General features: G+C 43.7%; 1 protein-coding gene across 18 annotated transcripts in view; it reads left to right on the top strand.

Annotated features, from left to right (window-relative positions):
* SH3KBP1 (SH3 domain containing kinase binding protein 1) overlaps positions 1-25,849 on the top strand; it is a 357,317-nt gene that overhangs the window by 290,186 nt on the left and 41,282 nt on the right. For all 18 annotated transcript variants that reach the window (XM_034950171.4, XM_034950169.4, XM_034950170.4 and 15 more), the window contains 3 exons: positions 1,343-1,394; positions 4,197-4,277; positions 7,527-7,686. In XM_034950171.4, coding sequence (XP_034806062.1) covers positions 1,343-1,394; positions 4,197-4,277; positions 7,527-7,686 — 293 coding nt within the window. The remainder of the gene's footprint in view (positions 1-1,342; positions 1,395-4,196; positions 4,278-7,526; positions 7,687-25,849) is intronic.

Here is a 25,849-nt window from a genome sequence, read left to right as displayed (position 1 = left end):
GGTACGTACATTGCTTTTTTAGACATGCTATCACACACTGAATAAGCTACAGTAGAGCATAAACATAACTTTTACGTGCACCAGGAAACCAGAAAAATTCCTGTGACTCGCTTTATTGCAGTGGTCTAAAACCGAGTTTGTGTTATCTCTGAGATATGCCTGTACTCTGATTCCGAGGTAAAGGAAGGTTAACTGGCAGAACTTCACTGATACTTTTGTTAGGTAAACACACATCTGTCCCCAGGATAATTAACACAACGACAGAGAAGGGAGGAAGAAAAAGAGTTAGTAGAGAGCTAGAAGGGGCTGGCAAAAGGGGAAAGAATAATGTGAGATCATGAGGCAGAAACACATCCATCCCATGGAGGACCTGTGTGTAAGGGCAGGTGGCCCTTAGAGCAGCTTTCTTTATTTTAATAAAGTATATTTCTCTGCACTCATAGAGACAATACAGAAAAACATTAAGAATGACACACACACGTGTGCGCACACATATGCACCCAGAATCAGAGATCACTGCTTCCCCCTAGCTGTCTGAGAACAGTGCCCTGGCTGGATTCTTTGGCCATGGAATAATTTTCCAAGTCCAGCCTGATCATCTCTCTCCCACAGTCAATCCTAGGTGGCAAGAAAATGCTGGCTACTCTGGAACCAGTTCAGGGATGAATGCCATTGATTGCACTGCTACCTCCATCACCTACAGAGTGACAGCATGTGAGAAAAACAAATCACGGCTGATATGCAAAAAAAAAACAAACCAAAAAACAACAACAAAAAAATCCCTCTCTGTTCCAGTTTATCACGTGTACAATGAGTCTGTGGGGTGTCTAACAAATGGCCTGCCAGCCTCGGTGTAGAAAGGGGCAGAAGGCTTGCAACCTGATGTGGCTGCAGTGGGCCCTCAGCCTGCATTTTGTTTAAAGTCCTACATCCAGAGCAGATTCGATTTTGAATCTTTACAGTGACTCTTTTCGAATGCATGGTTATTCAGCAGATTAAATCTTAATTGCAAATGCAGCTTCAGCGTAGGAGTACCATTGTGCTTGCTGGTTTCAGGCCATTTTTGCTGAGCCGTGCTTTTCCAGAAGGCTGTTACAAATTTAGAAAGGGGGAAATGGCGTTTCATTTGTCGATTGGAGTTTTGTTTTGCCGACTGGATTTATTTTAGTGTTTGTTTAGAGGTGCCAAAAACTGACGTCCCTGGAGAGAGAATTGCTCAATTTTTTTGGAGAGGTTCTCTAAATTGTCCAAACTGCACATAGAAAACAATGTCTGTGGTCCTTCTGTGAGAGGACAGGCTTGCCAACAATCTCATGTGGTATAATTTTTATTAATTTTTCAGAGACCCAAGAAGCCACCGCCTCCATCCGCTCCTGTCATCAAACAAGGGGCAGGTAATGTACCTTTCAGTTCCATCAAATAAAATATGCGTCTTTCTTTTTGCATATATTCAAATCATCCTCAGTGTAGAGTTCGGGATTCCTGGTTCAAGTGCCATAGATTGACTACTTGGGAAGTTACGATTTGATCTCAGCAGGCAGGTTTTAAAGATACTTCTGTTTTTCCTAAAAGATAAACATACCATTAAAATGTGACCCTGATATAGTGTAAAAATCTAGGCTCCCAATGAGAATGATCAGAAAGAATTAAAACAAACAAACAAACAAACAAAAAAACAAGTTTGGGTTTTTTTAAGTAAACAGCTTTTGAGGAGAAAAGAACTGAATTGCCCTGTTTCACATGTGCCCAGTTGAAGGTCAGCTTAGGGAAGATTGTTTCCCACAGGTCATAGCATTGTTGTGCGTATATAGTGTTGCTGAATTTTCGATATCTGTCCCATGTGGTTAACCAAAATTTGTACTGACTTCACTTACCCCTCAACAAAAAGATGTTTTTCTAGCAATAAATACTTTTCCTTATGATTCTTGTTTAATTTTGAAGAGTCTAATTCACTTTTTTTCTGTGTAGTTCAGATATTCAGGTTGAATAATATAGGAAGAATTGATGTTGAACATTTGGTAGCTTGTTTCACATTGGATTCTCATATATAGGAAGATATTTCATATTTCCCGGTAGAACTCCTCTTTATAATAGTTAAAATTAATTATAGGGAAAAATTCCTCCATGAGTTATTAGTTAAGTAGCATTTTAAAAAATTAACAACTAAAATAGAAGAGAAAGGGTATTTTTAGTTCTACACATTCACAATTATGATATTTCTATAACAGTTAAATTATGAATAAATTTCAAGATTGCTTTATTTATAAACTTATTAAGAAGTGATTTTTAAGTTCTTTTGGCCCACCAAGTTAGGAGGAAAAACTTGACCCCAAATTCCTTTCCCATTCCCTTTGGCATAGTTGAGAATTATTAGAGATTAAGTCCTGAAATGGGATGTTAATTACATCTTTTGCTCCGCCCCCATCCTTGTTTGCATCGAGCAGTTTCATTTTGCCACCTAGTGGTTCTGGCCATATATTTTATTGCGTTGAAATTGAAGCAAGCTATTTATTTACTTTTCTCTGAAGACCCCTTTCCCTATAGGCCTTGGTAATTGATCAGAGACCCTGGAGATTAGTTGAGGAGTCCAAGGCTCAGGCAGTCTAGAATGTAGCTAAGATTGGATTCTTCAGTATAGTAGGATTGTCAGTTCTTTCTGTGTCTCTAGGAATGATACCGACTTCATTATTGTTAGGTGAGTAGATTGTAGCATGGTAGGCAAATTCTTACCCTTTTAAAACAATTTTACCAAAGTTTATGATGGGTCTCTGTGGGGCAAAGCAGGATGGCATTTAATGTTTATAGATTACTGCTCATTTATCCTGCCTGAACGATCGTGGGAACTGCTTTGTAATGGGGAGATAGATATTCATATTTTCTCCATCGTCAACTTTCCTTGCGTTTGATTATTTTACCAAAAAAAATCAGATATGAAATTGACAGAAATGAGATGTGGTGATTAATTTGTAGTGAGTCATTAAGAGGACTTAAGTAAAGGGTGTGTTTGGTGGATATTTTTTTTAACTTCTTTTGTTCTCTGAGGTTGTGTAATTGAGATTTCTAGTACCAAGCACCCATCTTTGGAACTGGTCATGTAAAGAGTTTGTTAAGAACTCAGCCCAGTCCATACATAAGAGGAGTACTTTTGACTGGTTTGTGCTTTAGCTATTTCTCAAGTGCTCTTACATGCCTGAGGCCACTGGCACCAATGAGGAAACCCCAGGTAAGGGAGCAGCTGCAGTCCATGTGGGTAAAGGCTAAGTGCTAAGTGGTACATTTGAAAAAATGTAATACTTGAAGGACCCCAAATTTGGTGGCATAAAACAACAGCCTTCTTATGTTCATGGATTCTGTGGGTCAAGAACAGACCATGGCTGGGATGGCTTGTCTCTGCTCCGTCATATCTGGGACCTCAGCTGGGAATACTGAACTAGCTGAAGCTGGAGGATCCACTTTGAAGATGAATGTTTCCCTCACGTGTCTGGCTCCCCTTGGCAAGGGTGCCTGGAAGGCTGGGCTCCGCTGGGGCTATAGGCTGGAGCATCTGTATGTGGCCTCTCCAGGGTAGTTGACTTCTTACATGGAAGTTCAGTATTCCAGCAAATAAAGCATAAACTACAGGGACTTTTATGACTCAGCTTTGGAAGTTATGTGGTATCATTCCTGCCACTGATTGAAGCAGTCACAGGCCCACCCACATTCCTGGCAAGGGGATGTAGACCTCACCTCTTACTGGGAGGAGTATCAGGTAATTCCAGGCCCTGTTTTAAAATGGCTACAAAATGGGATCCAGATTCCTATGAAACCCCCTTTTTTTGGTAGAACACAACATTCAGTGGCCCCTTATTTGTAAAGTTTGATAATTGACATTTATTTATACACATTCTCCACCCCCACCCAGTGATTTCCTGTGACTATATTGATGCCTAAGGAAATCAGGCTTAAATATCAGAAAATATTATTAGTGGTATTCTTATAAATTAAGGATACATAGGCAGGTGAACTTAATGACATAGGCCAGAAATGTCTTCTGCTCTGTTTCTAAACAGCTCATGTTTGCCAGATAATGCTAACGCCCAACTCAGGGGAAAAAATCTTACTGACTTTGCTCTACCTGATAAAGATTTAAATGCTGGTGTGTGTAATAATTGAGTACAGAAAACATTTTCTGATCACTATTACCCTTTCCCTCCTAGGCACCACTGAGAGAAAACATGAAATTAAAAAGATACCTCCTGAAAGACCAGAAATGCTTCCAAACAGAACAGAAGAAAAAGGTATGAAATCAATTCTTCATTGGCACTTCCAGAACAGCAAGAGCTGAAGCTGTCTGTTACACGGCTAGTCCAGAATACCCACAGAATTTGCTTTTCCTTTGGAATATGGTGATCATGGTTTTGTTTTGATTGCTTTTACAAATCCTATTGCTAAGGAAGTAGGAGAGGGTTATGTGGTACTTTGTGGGACCACAATTTCTCATCAGATGAAAAATAACCAGTCTAGTCAATTAACACATTGCTGCTGTTTCCTGATGTCTCTACCATGGCCACCCTCTCCGCACCCTGAAGTCGGATGTAAGTTCCTTTAGGGCCTGGTATATATCTGTCAGTTTCCACTTAGCCTGTCCTTCATGCCTAGTGTCCCAAGGTGCTCATTCACTGTTGATGGATGGATTTGGCTTAGTGAAATTCACATCCAGATAAATAAACAAATGAAAGCTCTTTTCTTTGGTCACTCATGGACCCTTGACTCTGGGTAACGTTATTACAGACAGATGTCCTTGGTCAAGGATGTTGGAGGAGGGGAGGGTGGCATGGTAATACTAGGAAAGCAGCTTGGTCCCCATCGTCTCCTGAAGGTGGTCAGGAGTGTCATTGGCAGGGAAGTAGGTTAATGTGTGTCCTGCAATCAGGTTTATGAACGTGTTTGACTCCTACCATTTTGAGAGTCTCTCCCAAAGAAATCTGCATACTGTAGAAGGACTCATTTTATTAGGTGTCTAGGATTTGATTGATCACACATTTTTATGGGAAAAGTGCTATGTTATTACGAACAGGAAGCTGAGCAAATCCCATTTTAAAAAGTAGTTATTTTTAAGTCACAAGAGAAATGCTGAATTAATGAATGTAATTATTTGGAGGTGCTCCTTGGTGTCCTCATGAAATTTTATTGTGAAATTTGATATTTGATATCAGCCTGCCAAAAATTTTACCAACATTGCCAGCTCTTAAGAAGCTATACCTCTTTCTTTCACAGTGAGCAGTTAGAACTTGACTTGTGGAACCTCATTGTGAAGGCCAGGTCTGTGTCATGGATTGAAGAAAAAAAACAGCCATTGAGTATATACTATATGAATAACTCTTTGTATAAAAGCATTGGTATGGCCAGGCACAGTGGCTCACACCTGTAATCCCAGTACTTTGGGAGGCTGAGGCAGGAGGATCACTTGAGCCCAGGAGTTCAAGACCAGCCTGGGCAACATAACAAGACCCTGTCTCTACCAAAAAAAAAAAAAAAAAAAAAAAAATAGCCAGGCCTGGTGGCCTGTGTCCATAGTCCCAGCTACTTTGGGAGGCTGAGGTGGAAGGATCGCTTGAGTCTGGAAATCAAGACTGCTGTGAGCTGTGATCATGCCACTGTACTCCAGCCTGAGCAACAGAGTGAGACCCTGTTTAAAAAAAAAAAAAAAGTGTGTGATGTGAAATAACCAGACACCACCCTCTGTCCTCATGGAGGACACATGGCTAGTTTCTGGGTAATAGCCAGGCTCCGTGATGGGGACACTTCCTGCACTAGTCCATGCTGACATATGGACTAGGCTTACATGTGAACAACCACCCTAGTTGGCTGACCAAGTGGCCCCACATCTCTGGTTCCTTCCTCTCCCATGATCCCTTGTTCTATGCCACAGCGGGTGAGGGACGTAGAATCCCTGGTCAGATGCAATAGGGAAGCCAGGGAATCAGCCCTACCCGGAGACTTGGTTTCCCTGTTGGGTCAGCACAAACTCCCTTTTCCATTCATCCAGCAGGCTGCTGGAGTTCCTGTCCCTGTCCTGCTGCAATAGGAGAAATGTCCCCTGCTTTGCATTTCAACAGAGCCCTTCCTCCTCTGGCCCCTGTGTGCCATAAAATGAGTTGCCAGCATTCCTGATTGGAGCATATTTCCCCACATTGTGGGGATGAGCATAATAGTACCTGATGGGTTTATTTTTATTTTATTTTTTTAGAGACAGGGTCTTGCTCTGTCACCCAGCCTGGAGTGCAGTGGTGCGATTGTAGCTCACTGCAGACTCGAACTCCTGGGTTCAAGATCCTCCCGCCTCAGCCTCCCGAATAGCTGGGACTACAGGTGTATGCCACCATGCCCGGCTAGTTTTTGCAGAGACGGGGTTTTACTGTGTTGCCCAGGCTGGTCTTGAACTCCTGGCCTCAAGTGATCCTTCCGCCTTGCCCTCCCAAAGCTCTGAGATTACAGATGTGAGCCACCGCGCCCAGCCCTGATGGGTTTTTTTTTTTTTAACCTTTTGCCAACCATCTGGGCACCCAAACAACATGAGTCTGTGTTTGCAAGTAGAAGGCATCCTGAGTACCATCTTACAAGTAAGCATAGGGAGCCTGCCTATAGTCCGTTGGGCAACTCTCTCAAGTTCCATCTTTATCAAGAAGAATGTGGATGTATGCTTTTTATGCCACACACGGAGCAAGGCTAGTTGGGAACAGAAAATATGAGGTTGTCACTGAACACTGCCCCCGTTCGGCCAACAGATCTGGCTTCAACTTCATTCTAATATCTGTGACTCCAAAAAGCCTTGGAAACCTTATACCTGTGAAGTCCTAGTTTGCCTTCCAAGTTCAAACTTCTTGTGCACAAGAAGAATCCAGAACTCATTGTTCCCTGAAATGCTCTCCCTTTTATTTGCTCATGGCCCTTTTCAGAGGCCAGCCTGAGACGTGTCAGGCCTCTTTCCTTCCCATACCCAGCAGGTCCCGTGGGCCAAACCCCTCAGCCCTCTGCTGAGCCCTGACTCCATGCCAGCACCACATACAGCTCTGAGGAGATGACCAGACTTGGGCCCTGCCCTCAGGGGCTGTCGGCCTACAGGCTGTGCCAAACATGCAAACACCCAGAAAGTGTCTGAGCGTGTTTGTAAAGCGCTGCCCTGTAATGCTTAGGTGAGGAAGGAAGGAAGTCTGCCTTTGAGCTGTTGGGAAGGGAACATGGCAGTGTCACATTTCAGCCAGGCTTCGAAGGAAGAGCTGGAGTATGCTGAAGGTGGGCGGTGACCAGAAGGGCGCTTCAGGCAGAAGGACCAGCATGAGTGAAGGTGTGCAAGGGAGGGAACAGTGAGCTCTGTGGGACTTCTTCTAACCTGACAAAGAATAAGTGGTGCTCTTGGCCTTCCATGATCACCTTCAGAAATAGCATCAGTAATTTTTTTTTTTTTAGCAGGAAATGAGTGATCTGCATCTAAGTACTGTCACTTACACTCGATCTATCTGTTTTCTTTAAACAATGATTTAAAGAAAGACCAGAGAGAGAGCCAAAACTGGATTTACAGAAGCCCTCCGTTCCTGCCATACCGCCAAAAAAGCCTCGGCCACCTAAGACCAATTCTCTCAGCAGACCTGGCGCACTGCCCCCGAGAAGGCCGGAGAGACCGGTGGGTCCACTGACACACACCAGGTACTGCTGTGCTCTCACCTCCGGGGCGGGTGTGGGGTGGCTATGGAAGGAACACAGGAGGGGAACTGACTGCCACAGACCTTGGGAGGAAGGGAGAGGAGAAGGGGGTGCTCAAGCTTCCCTCTTACATCCTCCAGCAAAATTATCTGAAGACACCGGCCACTTCTGTCCTTGCTCCTGCACTCAGGCAGGAGTGAGTGTGAGGTTGAGGGGTGCGGTGTGGGTTTCAGGATGGCAGATGAGGACTGGGTACCCAGCATTTAGGCCCTGCTCACACACAGGGGTTTTTCCTGGGCCTTATTAGAAGCAAGGCCAACTGCCCTTCAGCCTGGAAATGCAGGTGGCGTGTCCCTCTTTGTCCCCCTGGATGTTGTGCTGGCCTCAAGTATGTATATCTCATGTGTGGCTACGACCCCTGACCCTCACTGCTCTGCAGGGCTTCTTTCCATAGCCCAGGCTCCCTCTGCTCTTCACTGTACAGCCTGTTATGGAACCCCGAGCCAGGAACGTCTCTAACTCTAAGACCCTCAAAGGCTGGGGACATGTTTTATGCAGGCATGTGTTCTGAGATGTGCTTGACAGAATGCAAATTCATTCGCCAGCTGGCTGGATGCATGTGTTCCATGAAATCAGAGTTGGACATTGTGTGTTCCAGACCTGAGATACCTACCACAGAGCAAGGAACTGTTGAATTCTCTCCATAAGTTCATTGCCAGAACTTTCTACCATAATATGAAAATATATATGTATTATATGTGTTGGTGTAACACACCAGGGCAGGTCAGTGACTCAGAGGTCTTTAGGTATACATGTCAACACACAGTCACTGAATTTTTGTTCTTATGAGCTAAGTTGGCCTGGTGAAATTTGCATGGGCTTCACAGCTCTTGCGTTGGAGTCAGACAGACCTCAGGGCTGGAATCTCAGCCCACCTCATTCATGGGAGGAGTAGGAGCTTGGCTACTCTATCCTCTCACCTCACTTTTTTCATCTGTAAATAGAGGATGATAATGGAATGCACCTAAATAATTCCCAAGTATGCAAATCAACATTATTTTCATTGTTATTTTGATTATTGCCTATTGAATTGGGCACGCTGCAGTAAGACGAAAAGAGCTCATTTACTCTCTTAAAGACAAGTTTTAATTAGTGGTAAAATACACACAATGTAAAAATTACCATCCTAACCATTTTAAGTGCACTGTTCAGTGGCATTAAGTACGTTCACATTGTTGTACAACCATTTCCAGAACTCTTTTCATCTTGTAAATCTGAAATTCTGCACCCTTTAAACAGTGACTCCCCATTTACCCCCTCTCCCAGCCCCTGGCAGCCGCCATTCTACTTTCTGTCTCTGTGGATTTGACTACTCCAGGTACCTCAGTAAGTGGAATCATACAGGATTCATCTTTTTTTTTTTTTTTTTTTTTTTTTTGAGGCAGAGTTTCGCTCTTGTTGCCCTGGCTGGAGTGCAATGGCACGATCTCGGCTCACCGCAACCTCCTCCTCCTGGGTTCAAGGGATTCACCTGCCCCAGCCTCCCGAGTAGCTGGGACTACAGGCATGTGCCACCACGCCTGGCTAATTTTGTATTTTTAGTAGAGACCGGGTTTCTCCATTTGGTCAGGCTGGTCTCAAACTCCCGACCTCGGGTGATTCACCCGCCTCGGGCCTCCCAAAGTGCTGGGATTACAGGTGTGAGCCACCGTGCCCGGTGGATTCATCCTTTTATGACTGGCTTATTTCAGTTAGCATGATGTCTTCAACATTCTTCTGTATTGTAGTATGGCTCATTTGCTTTTCATAACAATGACAACAACAAAAACACAACTCCCAGGCTCAAATGTAGAGGCAAGTCGCAACGTGGGCTGGCTGCCCAGTTGATACAGAGCTGTGGTCATCTCAGGTGCGTGTGAGCCCATTCAAGTAGCAGCTGGTTCACCTGTGTCATTCTACAGGCATCTCCCAAGGTCCAGTCTAACAATTGCCTCCATGTGACACCCCCTGTTGAGTTGGTGAGGCCTCTCCATGTTCCACCCTCTACTATGAACTGGCAATAGAAGGTTCTTTGCACATGCACATATTGGGGCCACTTGACAGCCTTGATGACCTTAGCAAGGATCATTTCAGTGGTGTGGTCAGCCCAGAAGCTAGTATATCAGAAGAAAAAACTTATTTAAACCAAAGTGCTTCCGAAAAGAATACGAGCTATACAAATGGGGAAGATGTGGAGCAGCAAAGGTTGCACATCACTGAAGCCACACCCTGGCAAATTCTATTAGTCTCCAGGGGCTACAAACATTTCCGTTAGCTCAATAACAATTTCCAAAATATTCCTGCTGCTCTTTCTAACAATCTGATTGAGGAGAAGTGGAATTCCAACTGCTGCTTTGCCTTCTAGAGTTGCTTGCAACTCTCTGGTTATAGGATAGGTACAGGCTTTGCAAGCCTGGGGGAAATGTGGCATCACCACCAAACTTCTGGGCTCACAGAGGTCCCATTTGCCTCCTTCCTCTGCTTATCTCTTCTCTGCCTCTGGGTCTCCCAGTATCCAGTGGTTAGTTAGAAGTCCAGGCCATGAAGGGAGATGCATGAGAGAGGTTCGTGAAGCCAGTGGAAAATGTAATTGTTCTTAACAGTGCATGCCATCTGAGCAGCCTGGGAGAGGGTGGTCAGCCCCCAGCCCTCCACACACCCCATGGCTGCCTAGCTCCCTAGACACTGGTTTGCAGGAGGGTGTGGGGGAGGAAAGCCCTGAGATTCCTGCTTAGCCGGTTTAAGGGAGGGCAGTGCCTGCTCTAACTCAGTGGTTCTCAAACTTCAGCATGCCTCCGAATCACCTGGAGAACTTGTTCAAAGCAGATGGCTGGGTGCTATCCCCACAGTTGCTGACTCAGTAGGTCTTGGGTGGGCCTGAGAATTTACATTTTTAAAAGCTGCTGCTGCTGCTGGTAGTGGTGGTGGAATCCACACCATGACACCCATTGCTCTAGATTCTTCCAAGTTGTTGACGGTGCTCGCCCCTCCTTGCCTGGCTGCCTCTCAAGCGCCTGCTCGTGCTTCAGATTTGAGAGCCCCTGTTAGCATGCCCTCCTCTGGAAGCCTTCCCTTAGATCTCATGATTGCTCTCTCCTCCAAATGCCTGCCACCCGTGTTTAGCCTAGTGCTGGGCCCCATGCTGTGCTACTTGGGATGCAAACACCCCCGGACTTCTTTACCAGATTTAAAGCAGATCAAGAGTGTGTTTTGTCATCTCCACATGCCTTACGGTGTCGAGCATATGGTAGTGGCTCATTTAACAAACACTTGTTGAATGCCATGGTTCCTTAAAAGAGGGGGAGGTGCCAGTGCTTATATTTTGTTCAATTTTGCCTCTCCTGTCGTCCTTCCCAGCCTCCGTACAAGCTCTTTAGTATGCGTGTCTTACATTCTAAGTAACCTATTATGCCATGGATTGCCACACAAAAACACTTTTAAAAGTCAGAGAAAGGCTTATTGTTCCTTGGTACTTAATGCACTTTATATTTTTTTGCTAAGCGATTACATTGAACAACCAACCTGTATATTGGTTTATGCACTTGTTTTCTTCTGCCAAGTTAGTGGAGGTAGGAATGTTAATTCAAATAGTTTTGTGTCAGTGGTCCTCTGGAGAAAGGGTATTGTGTTCTGTGTGAACCCAGATCTTCGCCAGGATTTACCTGACCAGGTGAATGGATGGATAGATGGACGATTGCATGCATGGACATGTAGTCACTGTAAGCAGCTCTCGTTGGAAGCTAGGCATTGCCACTCCAGCTGCAGCGTCCGGGCTCACGCTGCTTCTCACCAGCCAGTAATCTTGCTGCCAAGTGCGGCTTTCAGAGGAGAGTAATTTCTTTCTCTTTAAACAGGAGCTAACATCTTTCAGAAAAAAGGAATACTGTACATAAGTTTAGGAAAAGCATCATCACTTTCAGATATATTCACTTAACAAAAAACGTATTACAGGGCCAGGTACAGTGGCTCCTGTCTGTAATCCCAGCACTTTAGGAGACCAAGGTGGAAGGATGACTTGAGGCCAGGAGCTCAAGACCAACCTGGGCAATATAGTGAGACCACATCTCTACAAAAAAATTTTTAAAAATTATGCAGGCATGGTGGTACACATCTGTAGTCCCAGCTACTCAGGATGCTAAAGTGGGAGGATTGCTTAAACCCAGGAGGTTGAGTCTGCAGTGAACTGTGATGGTGCCACTGCACTCCAGCCTGGGCAACAGAGTGAGACCTTTCCTCCATAAATATATATATGTGTATTTATATTTATAAATATAAATATATATATAAATATAAATATATTTATATATATAAATATAAATATAAATATATATATAAATATAAATATAAATATATTTTTATATATAAATATAAATATGTTTATATATATAAATATAAATATGTTTATATATATAAATATAAATATATTTATATATAAATATAAATATAAATATATTTATATATATAAATATGTATTTTGTATATTTATATACATATATTTATAAATATATATAAATATATGTCAATATATATTAATATATATTTATATATAATATATTTATATATAAATATATATTATTAATATGGTAACAAAATCTGTTGGACATTGTATATTTTGTATATACAATTAATATATATTTATATTTTTTGAAATATAGAAAAGATATATTACAAATATATATTCATATATTTGTAATATATATTTTATATATTGTTAATATAATAAATATTTAGAAATATATCATTTATATATTAACAATATATATTTATAAATATAAATATAAATGATATATATTTATATATTTAGAAATATATAAACATATACCATTGATATATAAATATATGTTAACAAATATATACATATGTGTTAATAAATATATTAGTATATTAATATAGTTATAAGTATACATAAATAATATATATTATTTATTAATAGCACCATAATTATTAATAATTATAATAATACTATAATTAATAATTATATTAGTCCTGGTCAGACCCAGGTGTTCCAGTTCACAGTTTTTAGGAATTATATCTAGGAAAACCACAGTGACATCAGTAAGCAGTCTGTGTTCAGCCTGAGCAAGTGGAAACGCACATGAAGGCTCTTACAGTGATCGCTCCCTTCCTCAGATAGTAATATACTTGACCTTTAGTAAGAATGTTCTCCCCACTTCTAGAAAGTAAGTTCATATGGAATTTCAACAGGAAGAAAAGACTTTCAAAAATGTAATACCAGCATTGATTTAAAAATTCAATGGTGGGCTGGGCACGCTGGCTCATGCCTGTAATCCCAGCACTTTGGGAGGCCTAGGCAAGTGGATCACCTGAGGTCAGGAGTTTGAGACCAGCCTGGCCAACATGGTGAAACCCTGTCTCTACTAAAAATACAAAAAATTAGCCAGGCGTGGTGGCGGGTGCCTGTAATCCCAGCTACTCAGGAGGCTGAGGCGGGAGAATCGCTTGAACCCGGGAGGCAGAGGTTGCAGCGAGCCAAGATTGCACCATTGCTCTCCAGCCTGGGCAACAAGAGTGAAACTGCGTCTCAAAAATAATAATAATAATAATAATAATAATAATAATAATGTGTATTAGCAATTGAATAAAAATGGGTTCCTCTGTGAAAAGAGTTCCTGAGACTTGGGAGAAGAGTCCAAAAGAAGAAAAAGAAAAACCCAAGGAAATGCTGGAGAGAGGCAGGCTGCCCTTAGCTCTAGTAATTGCATGCAGTGGAAGGCAGCAAGCAAGAAACCTGAGGGGCAGGGCAGGTGTGTACCCTCAAAAGGAAATAAATCTGATAGGGCAAGAGATAGAAGCAGCCTGACCAGTCCAAAGCAGGCTTGTTAATCCTCCCAAACTCAGACATCCCAAGGCATAAGGATTAGTCATTTTCTTCCCAAAGAATAGAGAAGCTAGAGCAGGACCTTCACTGTGAGTTGGGGAGCTTTGCCTGTCTCCCGCTGTAGCACATGCTCTCTGAGTGGCCAGGGGCAGGTGTCAGGGAGCCTTGAGTTAGAGATGTGGGGAGAAGGTCTGGGATGAAGGAGAGGAAGTGAGGCCAGCAAGGATGGAGTGGGAGCAGGGCAAAGTTGATGGCTGGAAGGAAGCACAGGAGATGGTGATCAGAAAGGGGAGGTTGGTGCTTACAACCTTGGAGGTGGGTTTGTTTGGAAGATGAAAACATTCGCAATGGTTGTGGCCACAAATGTGGGTGACTGAAGATGAATGAATGAAGGTCATAGAACTGAAGATACCGAGGAAGGAGGGGCCGGAGTTGGGGATGGATCACCCACGCGGCCACCATAGGCTCAGGAAGATGGCGAGAGCTGGAGTCAGGGAGGCCAGTGTTCTACAAGCCAGTGTCCTCCCATGGGTGCTGGTGTGTTCTGGGAGTTGATGATAGTGACAAGAGGGTTTGACAGTGTGGTAGCAGGTGGTGTGAGCCTGCTGGCTCTATCCTCTGTTGGGCAGAGCAGAATTAACAGCTTTTGCTTTGGCCGGTGGCTGAGAATGTCAGGATGGAAGTGGACCATTCAATGAGAAGGGTCCAGATATGGGGGAGTTGGTTGCTATGAATCAGACATCCCAGAGGTCACTGTCCATTGACTTTACATGTGGAAACATGTGCCCAGGAATTGCTTTCGAAGATAGGCAGTTGGATGATGGACACCAGGATGTGGGTAGGAGGCCCAGTGACTTTCCAGACCTATGCCACTTGGAGATGACCTATTGCTTTAAATGTTAAACATACCATGTGGACTTCTTGTGAAGAGCTGGAGGCTATACTGAGAGAATTGGAGCATAGGATAAGGGGAGGGGCAGCACGCAGTGGAATCGCTTTTTTTTTTTTTTTTTTTTTAACCTGTAGTGATGCTGGAGCACTGGATTTCAGAGAAACACTGGGAGTTAAGTGACTGATGAGTTCTGAGGCATTTTAGCTTGAGGCAAAGATTAAGTAAACATTTATATGCCAAACATCAACTAAGTGCATAGGGAAGGGCAGATGTCTCTCTTGGGACCAACTTAAGAGCATGGAAGTTAATTTTTTCTTTAAATTTACCAAGGCATCTTGGCTTAAGACCTTGGGGTTATGATGTAGCAGGAAATAAGCTTCCAGGTACTGATCACTCCGTGAGGTGTCCAACTCCCATGCCCACCAAAAGAAAGCATTAGAAAAGACCTCTTTGCTTTTATTAGGCATAAACTAATCAATCCATTAATCAAAAAAGAGGAAGAGAAAGCTAGTGAGTGTGTGCAATGTTCCCTAAGTCAGCAGGTAAACTGGATACTTGGATGCTTAGCCCATCATTTTGAATTGGGATTACTCAGGTGTTGTGAATTTCTTTCTAAAGATTCCTAGTGATTCCTTGTGTGATTTTTGTGTGTTTCCCTCCTTTAATACAAATCAGGATGAAGACTTATCTTTGGAGAGTTCAGGAGAGAAGTCTTGGCTAGAAATTACAGAGGTCGGCTTGGTGCAGTGGCTCACATGTGTAATCCCGGTGCTTTGAGAGGCAGAGGCAGGAGGATCACTTAAGGCCAGGAGTTCTAGACTAGCCTAGGCAACATAGAGATCTCTACAAAGTTTTAAAATTAGCCATGCATGGTGTTGCATGTCTGTAGTCCCAGCTACTTGAGAGGTTGAGGTGGGAGGATCACTTGAGCCTGGGAGTTCAAGGCCATAGTGAGCAATGATTGCACCACTACACACCATCCATCCTGGGTGACAGAGTGAAGCCCTGTCTCTAAATAATTAAAAAGAGAAAAAAAAAGCAATTACAGAGGTGGATGTCATTGGCTTATAGATGGTAGTTACAAGCATGGAATAGATATGACCACTGCAGGAGATTACGGAGAACAGGAGGAGGAAAGAGTAGAGACAGCAGCAGGGAAAATCACTGCGTACAGGGTGGAGGAAGGCCTAGGAGCCATCCAAAAGGGTAGGAGGAGTGTGATGTCATGGAAGCTAGAAGGAGGAAGTGTGGAGCAACTACTGATCAGCAGTGCTCACACCTGGGCGTGCATCCGAATCACGGGTGTTTAGGGGTGCTTGTTGAAACACAGATTGCTGGCACCCCAGGTTTCTAACTCAGTAGGTCTGAATTAAGGCCTGAGAATTTGCATTTCTCCCAAGCTCCCAGTGCTGCTGCTGCTGCTGCTACTGGTCAGGGGACCACATTTTGAGAACCACTGCCATCTCGAGAGCCAGGGACACCCAGGCTTTGCTCATTAATTGGCCCTTGGTGATCCTAGTCGAGCAATTTCCATGCAACAGTTGTGGGCAGGAGACAGATTTGGGGTGAGTTGAAGAGAGAATGGGCAAGCGGCCAAGCGTGGGTAGACTTGTCTTGTGAGAAATTGGCTATGGAGAAAAGATGGAGAATGGGTGCTAGATATAGATTCAGGAAGGAAAGAAAATTTGTATGTGTGTATATGTGTGTATGTGTATGTATGATTCATTTGTTTGTTTCAAATACTCGTTAAGTGCCTACCTTTGCCCAGGCCCTCTTCTAGGTAGTAGTTAACTATGGTAACCAGGCCCACCCACTGCTTGCTTGGGCTTTGGGGCCAGGCACACTGGGGTTGAAACCCCAACCCTCTTCTTAGATACCCTGTGACTTCGTGCAAGGTGCTCACCACCTTGAGTCTCACTCAGTTCCCTCCCCTGCAAAATGACACCACAAGGCCTACCTTGCTCAGGTGTGGAGAGTTTAAACAAACTGCTCCACCTCAGGGGCCTAGCTCATTGCCTGGCAACTTGAGAGGCACTTAACAAATCTGTGACCTCCATGGGGGAGGGGTTCCTGCATCAGGCTCTGGGGCCCCAAGGGAGTGGAAAAGTGAACATCCTCCGGGTGGAAGCATGAGTGGCCTCCCCCAGCTGCAGCAAGAGCCAGGACCCAGGGAAGGCCAGCAACTGATGGAAGGTAGTCCCATAGGTCACAGGCATGGGGGGAAGTACCTTGTCATACTTTAGGGACATCTGCATGATTTGCTGACCTCATTCCACTTGTACATATTATCTTCTCTCACTCTCTTTCCTTCCTCCCACACATAAAGTGAATCAACCATAGTGATGGGATTTAGCCTCAGCCCAGGCTGAGTCACATGGATTTTCCTGCCACTGATGGCCAGAATCAGGCAGTGAAACAGTAGGAAATGTTAACACCTCACGCATGCTTTGTACTAATTGGTTTCTAGAATGTGTTTTCCATGGGCTATGTCTTTGAGTAGTACGGTTCCTCCACACGGCACCCTGCAAACTTTTCTCACAGTCACATGATGATGAATTCTCGTTCCTCCAGACACTGCCCAAGATGGGGGCTCAGCATCCTTAAAGCCCCTTGCGCCTCTTTGAGATGTCAAGCTGTGGGTTTGCAGGTGACGTCTACGGATGTCATCATCCTTGTGCCATAGTGGATTGCAGGGCTTGTCAGGCCCTGGATGGGCTCTGGAGAGAGGCCTGCTTCCAGATATATTTGCAGAGTCTGCACAATGAACAGGAATTTGGAGGGGAATTGAGTGAGCACTTTCCCATCACCTTCCAGCGTGTCTTCACCATCTATAAATAGCCAAGCTTGTTTGTGCTTATCCAGACAAGGACGCACGATGCAAAGGGAGAGCTGCCAGGAAAACCACTCTGGTTTCTGCTTCTTGTGCCCCTGGCCTCCCTCTGCTTGTCCCACATTTAAATGGTACCACTTTTTCAGTCCAAAAGTTCCTGTGATTCCTGGGACATTTTTGGCTACCAGGTGAGTATGTGGGGACTCATAGCAGATAACAGCAGAACCTTTGGATTTGGATTTCTGGGAAAGGGAGGGAGGCTCCTCCTGCCCTCCATCTGAGGAGCAAAGGAAACTGGGATTACTGATACTCCCATTTTGTCCTTTCCTGATGGAAGGATCCAAGTTCCATGAGCAGTAACATCCCTCCTGGGGCAGAATGCTTCTGAAGGACTGGCTTTGCATCTGCTATCTTCACAGATGGGCAGGGCCCTCTTGTTGCTGTTCATTTGAGAGAAAAACATCTCTTGGAGCATAAACCCTGTGCACACGGATGCTCACTTACATTATTGCCATCCCAAATGTGGTAGGAAAAGATTGGACTGGCTTGGCATGAGGAACTTTCCATCTGGTTCCAGCTCTGCCACCAATCAACTAGGTGGCCTTGGGTATATCACTCCCCACTCTCAGAGCACAGGACCTCTGTCTGTAATAAAATGGGGGCTTCAGCTGGATAGTCTCTACTCACCTTTAACAATCAGAGCTGAAGTCTGAGATGTTATAAGTAGGCAGCCAGGAGAGCAGGAAGGGAGCGCTTACTTGCGTTGGCCTTGTATCCTCAGGCACCCGACTGGACAGGGCCACAGAGGTAAACAATGAGATGCAGTAGTTTTACACTAGGACAGAGTGATAAGCAAGGTTGCAGAGTTGGAGAAAGAAAGAAGATAGGTTCTCAGGTGACAGGTGCTCTAAAATCCCAGACTTCACTGCTGTACAATTCATCCACGTAACCAAAAATCACGTGTACCCCAAAAGCTATTGAAATAAAGTAAAAAGTTGTCATAAAAAAAGAAGATAGGATAATTCGAGTGGTTTCTCTAGGATCTGCACATTTGACATCCATTATCATCTGTTCCCAATGCAATGAAAAGTGATGAACAATAGAGGATGTGTGGTGTGTGCCTCAGTGGTTTCCTAAGCACAGGCAATGGGGCGTTTCTATTTCTTTTCCTTTCCTTTTCTTCCCAGCTTTCTTTCCTCCTTGTCAAATTTTGTAGGCAGTTGAAGCCCAAACACTTGTACCTCCTTTCTGGGGCACGGGGTGGCGGCGGAGAGTGGGGGTGTTGCTGCCAAAAAGAGTCACCATATGGACTTGGACTCTGGTTCAGTAGCAGTCGGTAGATTTGCTCTTTCTTCTTTCATCCTTGCTCACCTCCAAAAGGTTTGTGGGTTCTTTTTAGTATTTTTTTTTTTTTTGTGGCTGCTGTTAGTGCTACTGCTAATTTACTTGTTTGTTTGCTTGCCTTGGCTTCCTGTGCACTTCAACACCTTGTCTGTACCACATGTCTTGGCTTAACTGTCTCAACGCAGGCTAAATTGGGCCATGCCACTGGCTGAGTTCATGGTCTCGAGAGATGCACATGGTGCATCTTCCACATTCCCGTCTGTGCACGAGCCCCATCTTATATCTTGAGTCTGAGTGGGAAGAACAGGCCCCTCTGGATAGGTCGAGTGCATGATTTTTGTTTATTAGTAGTACTTTTAAACTGAGAGAGGCAAAGGTAATTTACTTAGCTGGCAGTGAGCCGGGGTGACACAGGCTGCCTGGCGTCCTTGATAACTCACTGTCTCCAAGGCCAGATCCCCAGCCTGGAAGACCAGAAGGCTGACTAAAGCAGCTTCGAGAAGGAGTCAAGAGCTTGGGCTCTGGAGTTGGACTTAATAGGCCCAATTCTAGACCCTGCCACTTTACTGCTTTTATGACCCTTAATCAGCAAGTGACTTAATTTCACTGAGCCCCAGTTTCCTTATCTATGTAATGAAAACAAGGATGTCACAGGTGGGGTTCTCTAGAAGGCATACCCTGAGCCAGCATTTAACATGAAGATATGTTATAGAGTTCAATACCTATGAAGCAAAAAGGAAGAAGGATTGGGCAGAGGGAGAAGTCATGATGTGATACTGGCTCAAAAAGCCTTGGCCAAATCCATGGAAAGTTTTGGAGCCAAAATGGCCCATCTGAGTCATCCCATGTTGGGCTGAGATGGCTGAGACTTTGATACCATGGGGTGTGGGCTGCCCTGGAGGGGAGGGAGTGCCTTGGCTGAGGAGGCTCTCTGCAGCTGAGATGGTCCCTGGAATAGCTGACAACTGGCAGCTGCCTGCTGACAGCACTCCCAGCAGGCAGTAGGGGCAATGAGCCCTTCACTCAAGGGGCTGCGCATAGTAGGTACCTCAAGGGGTGGTTGTGAGGATTGAGTATTTAAAGCATGCCTGTAATCCCAGTGACTTGGGAGGCTGAGGCTGGAGGACTGCTAGAGGCCAGGAGTTTAAAACCAGTCTGGGCAATATAGTGAGAGCCCCATCTCTACAAAATTTTTTTTTAAATTAGCCATGCATGGTAGCATGTACCTGTAATCCCAGCTACACAGGAGACTGAGGCAGGAGGATCACTCGAGCCCAGGAATTCGAGGCTACAGTGAGCTGTGATCATGCCACTGCACTCCAGCCTGGGCAACAGAGTGAGACTTTCTTTCTTTTCTTTTTTTTTTTTTTAAGTGCTTATTCTAGTGCCTGGCACATGGTAGGCATTCAGTAAACAGTAGCTGTTGCTGTTGTGTCTTTTTTCTTTTTCTTTTTTCATTCTCAAAGGGGGTGAGCTGCTGTTATTTCTATGGGATCATAGGTTCTACTTATACCTGGTGTGGTGCTTGGGCTCGTCAGTCTCTTCTCTGTGATTTAGGTTCCTGCTTTAGTAAAACAAGGAGACTTTTAGCCGGTACTTGGCTATCCAAGTCATGTGTCCTAAGTGTCCATAACGAAAACTGCTAGGTAAAATATAAGAACATTGCATTACTTTGATTTAAAAATCAGAAACAAGTAAGGGCAACTTTCTTCTGATGCCTTTGGATATATGGTAGTATCTCCTGACTTCTCTTATGTTCTCCTTTTAGTTAACAGCTGTAGGCATAGAAACTCACCAGACAGAAACACTTGCAGGAGCTTGCAAATTACAAAAGGATGGGCTTTTTCCTTTTTCTCTGAATTTAATAACATCCCTTTTGCCAAATGGTACCCACATGCTGGGCAGACTGGGGAGAACAGGGACCACTGAGGGGCTGCATCCTCATTGGGTGTCAGCCACTCCAGACACATGCTTCACAGAATTTCAGAAATTTTGGTGTTTTTCAGAACTGAAATTCATTAGCATTGTTCTAAGAGTCTATAAATACAGTGAAAGGCATTTCCAAATAGACATTGTAAAATGCTTGCACACCCACAGTCTGAACACTGTCAAAACACCAGCTGCAGCTTCCCTACTTGGAAGGATCAGAACCTTTTTTAAACTTCACCTACTGTGTTTTCAAAATAGGCTTGCTTCTGGTCCTGTGTCGAAGATCATTTCAACTTAAGCCTGTGTCTGGTGCTTGGCATGAGGGATCAGGGCTCAGTTGGAGAGACTGGAGAGATCCCACTCTCCTTCCTATCAACATGTGGCTGGTGCTTTAGAATCTGGGGAGGAGTGGCTCAGGGATGATTAGTTCCTATTTCTTCAGGATGGTCCCTTGTGGTTCAGGCTATCCGACCATCTGTAAGGGGCCTGCAGGCAAATCCCAGAGATATAAAACACTCTCCTGAGTCAGAAGCCCCTCCCTGACAAGGGTTCACCCCAGGTCACACTAAATGCCACTTGAGGGACAGCTACCTTGGCCAACTTTGGAGCATAATAGTTTTTTCCTTTTATCCAGTGCCATTAGAACGATGCTCCTAAAATTGGGGATAGAGCGTCTAGTAGCTACAAGCAATTTGCACCTTTGTTTTTCATTTGTGTGGTATTCTTTATAATTTTAACAGTTGCAAAGACAAAATGCCCTTGTGGCAACAGTTTTCCACTGATAGCCGTTGTCGTTGGCTGTTTTTTGTTTCTTATGATTTCTCAAACAGGGATGTTGTATTAGTCTGAGTGGCTTAACCAACAGAATTTATTTCCTCACAGTTGTGGAGGTTAGAAGTCTAAGATCAAGGTAGCCGCAGGGTTTGTTTCTTCTGAGGCCTCTTCTAACAGCCTCATTTTAACTTAATCACCTCTTTAAAAGGCCCATCTCTAAATACAGTCACATTTTGAGGTATTGAGGGGTTTCAACTTCAACATATAAATTTTGAGAGGACACAATTTAGTCCATAACAGACATATACATGGGGATCTGCAAGAATTTTTTTGTTTAAAAAGTGTTGACACTATACTCAAGTCTGTGGTCTGAATGTTTATACCTCCCCCTCCCACAAATTGATGTGTCGAAATCCTCACTCCCAAGGTGACAGAATAAGAGGTGGGGCCTTTGAGAGGTGATTAGGTCATTGGGGCAAAGCCCTCATGAATGGGATTAATGCCTTTATAAAAGAAACCCCTCTCCCTTCCACCACGTGAGGGCACAGCGAGAAGGAAGCTGGGTCCTCACCAGACAGAATCTGCTGACATCTTGACCTTGGACTTCCCAGCCTCCAGAACTGTAAGAAATAAATTTCTGTTGTTTATAAGTCATCCACACTATATCAAGAATATAACTTATCCATAGGTTATTTCCTAATGTGTACAAGGCCCAGAAAAATCACAATGTTTGCTTATTCATTTAGTTAAACACTTTTTGGCATACATAAATGTATAAAGCATTGTACTAGGAGGAAACAAAAGTGACAAAATCCCATTCTGAAGAATAAGTGGGGAAGATTACTGGGTACATATATAAATATGAAGTGCTGTGATAAGGGTTGCGATACAGGGGTGTGTTGCAGGAAACACGAGGAAGAGAGGTGGATCTCTGAGTGCTAAAAGGGTGAGTTACATTTGCTCAAGTCAAGTGGGAAGGGAAGGAATTCACAACATTGGCCAGAGACATGAAATTTGGAGTCAAAGGAGATGATGAAATGTCCCAGAATTTGCCACAACTCACAGGACCATCTCCACTCCAAGCCCACCCCAGACTCCAACATTTCTCTAATGTTGAAATTATGGAACAAGAGCTCTAGATAGAACGCCTCTCGGAGGTGATCCTGTTGAAGCTAGCCCACCAGTCATTTTGTTGATGAAGCACTCAAGTTCCAGAGAGGTTCAGTAACCCGGCCAAGGTCACACGGGTGATGAACAGCAGGTTTACATGTAGCACACCTGGCCTGGATTTTTAAGTCTAGGGTTCATAACTCCACCCCTGGCCTGCAAACCAGTTCCCAGGAGAGATGACCTCGTGGGCCACCTACTGCCTGGGTGGTTCTTAAAGGAGAGTTTGTGAGGCAGGATCCAGGCAATCTCAGCTTTTACCTTGGTAATACTATTGGAGAGAAAGGAGAGAGAACATGAGCTGCCTCAATTAGATAAGCCTCTAGTTGCTATTATTAAGAGTAAACTTTAGGCCGGGCATGGTGGCTCACGCCTGTAATCCTAGCACTTTGGGAGGCCAAGGTGGCCAGATCACTTGCGGTCAGGAATTCAAGACCGTCCTGGCCAACATGGTGAAACCCTGTCTCTACTAAAAATACAAAAATTAGCCTGATGTGGTGGCACGCGCCTGTAATCCCAGTTACTCAGGAGGCTGAGACAGGAGAGTTGCTGAAACCCAGGAGGCAGAGGTTGCAGTGAGCCAAGATTACGCCACTGCACTCCAGCCTGGGTGACAGAGTGAGACTCCATCTCAAGAAAATAAAATAAAAGTAAACTTTAAAAGGAAGGAAAAATCCACCTATAATCTTATCCCAGAGATTACTACTATTAACATTTTGGACTATTTCTTTCTTGTCTTTTTCCTATATATGATTTTGTTTGTTTTTCACCAGTTTTCCATAGATGTGATCATACTGAACAGCATACAACTTTAGATATTGAGGGAAAAGTCCATTTATTGTACAAATACATAATGCATTCTCATTTCAGAAAATCTGGCAAATGTTCACTAGTTCCACAGATGTTTTTTGAGTCCCTGCCATGTTCCAGCTACTGAACTGGGTGGTGGAAATCACCCATCAGACTACCCAGGAATAACCACTGTAAATTTTCTTCCAGTCTTAAAATCGCTCTTCCTAATATGTCAGGAGGGCATGTGGGTATATGTGTGCTGCTGTGTGTGTTGTTTTTAACCTGCCTTTGTCCCTTAACATTGCAACGTAAGCATTCATTCTTGTTAGTATAAGCCATTTATAAACATCGTTCAGATGGCTATATGAAAGTCCATCAAATATCATAGTTTATTCAACTGTTTTCGTATTTATGAAAGATTCTAGTTCTTTTCAGTTTTTCTTCATTACAAATAACACTGTGAAAAACACACTGATGCATAAAATCCATTTGGGAGGCGGAGGTTGCAGTGAGCCGAGATCACGCCACTGCACTCCAGCCTGGGCGACAGAATGAGACCATGTCTTAAAAAAACAAAAACATTTTACTCTTTTATATATAGACAGAGAGAGAGAGAGTACATATATATGACATATATATGTACTATATATAACATATGTACTATATATAGTACATATATGTACTATATATAACATGCACTCTATATAACATATATGTACTATATAACATGTATGTACTATATATAACATATATATGTACTATATATAACATATATATGTACTATATATAACATATGTACTATATATAACATATATGTACTATATATAACATATATGACTATATATAACATATATGACTATATAACATATATGACTATATAACATATATACTCTATATAACATATATGTACTCTATATAACATATATGTGTACTATATATAACATATGTACTATATATAACATATATATGTACTTTATATATATAAAAGAATAAAATAGTTGAGAATGACAATAAAAGGAAAATAAGAGTAGTAAAGTAATAAAGCATAGTAATGCACAATAGGGTCCTCTAGGGTCCTCTAAAGTTTCTGGAGACAGGCTCACATTTGATTGGAAGCTTCCAGCTGTCAAATCACAGAGGGAAACAGCAGCTCCCAGATTGACAGATACCATAATACACAAATAAGCCACATGTTCAGAAACTGCTGAGCTGTTCCGAGATACATGTGATTAACTCATGAGCAAAACTTCATCTTTCTGCCAGCAGCCCCTCTGACTTAACCCCAGCTGCCCACAGGGTATCACCTCAAACCATCTTTCCCTCTTGACTGGAAAAAAAAAAAAAAGCCAAGTAGAGTTCACTAAACTCACTGCCTGAGTGCTCTCTTTCTCCTGGGCAGGACATGTGGTCTTATAAGTTTTGATCTTTGGTGTGTTTCAAAAAGGACAGAGCTGTCTGGTTGTGAGTATAATTTGTGTTTAGTCTGTTATTTTGAAGGATGGCAGCACCCAATCCTTCTGGGATCTGTGGATCCCAGGTAATGATATTTAAGGGTCCCCAGGAATGTATTTCTTTATATCTGGGGAAAACTCTTAAAAATGAAAATGCATTTCTGCTAATAATTCTGCATTTCTGAAACATTTCATTCAGGTTACCTTCAAATTAGTGGGTGCTGGGGCCCTGACAGTGAAATGTTTTGAAATAAATGTCCTCCATCCTGCCCTTTCTGTTGGCTCGGGATCAGTCTGAGGCAATGGCCGTGGTGGGGCCCAAGCTTGGGTAGCCAGGGGACGGAGAGGGAGTCTGCTGTGGAAACCTAGCCTAGGGGAGCCCACAGCCTTAGGAAGTTAGGGTGAGGCAGGAAATAAAGGTCCTTCTCTGAAGCCTAAGCTGCTTCTCCTTTCCAAGTACAGGAGTTCATGCTCTACCTGAACTTCTATTTCAGCCTAGCTTGGAAGGGCCCAGCCAGCATCATAACACACACTCCCAGGACAGTCTTGGAGCTGTATTTTCTCTTAGTGGAGGCCAAGCCATTAGGCCTAGGCCTGGTCCCTGGTATTCTCACCCCTGCCCCTCCTGTGGTGGAGGATGCTTGAGGTTAAGAGGCAGTGTTTTTTGCTTGGGAGTTGAGGAGGACTCACCTCCTTCCATTGGTCCTTTTCTCCCATCACAAAAATATGCATGTTGTGCCAAATACGCCCACAAACACTCCCTTTTTTGAAACAGGATCTCACTCTGTCACACAGGCTGGAGTGCAGTGGCATGATCACGGCTCACTGAAGCCTCAACTTCCCTGGGCTCAGGTGATCTTCCTGCCTCAGCCTCCCAAGTAGCTGGGACCACAGGCGTGCACCACCACACCTGGCTAATTTTTGTATTTTTTGTAGAGATGGGTTTTCACCACATTGCCCAGGCTGGTCCCAAACTCCTGGGCCCAAGTAATGCTCCCATCTCTGCCTCCCAAAGTGTTGGGATTATAGACGTGAGCCACCGTGCCCTGCTCACCACCCATTCTTTGAGTGAAAAACGCAGCAGTCTGTCCTGTCAGCTCCCTGGTTTG

The sequence above is a fragment of the Pan paniscus genome, chromosome X, assembly GCF_029289425.2.
Source record: "Pan paniscus chromosome X, NHGRI_mPanPan1-v2.0_pri, whole genome shotgun sequence".
In the NCBI taxonomy this organism is placed as follows: domain Eukaryota; kingdom Metazoa; phylum Chordata; class Mammalia; order Primates; family Hominidae; genus Pan; species Pan paniscus.
The sequence above is the reverse complement of the archived record's forward strand: the minus strand, read 5'-3'. Positions and strand labels throughout refer to the sequence as shown.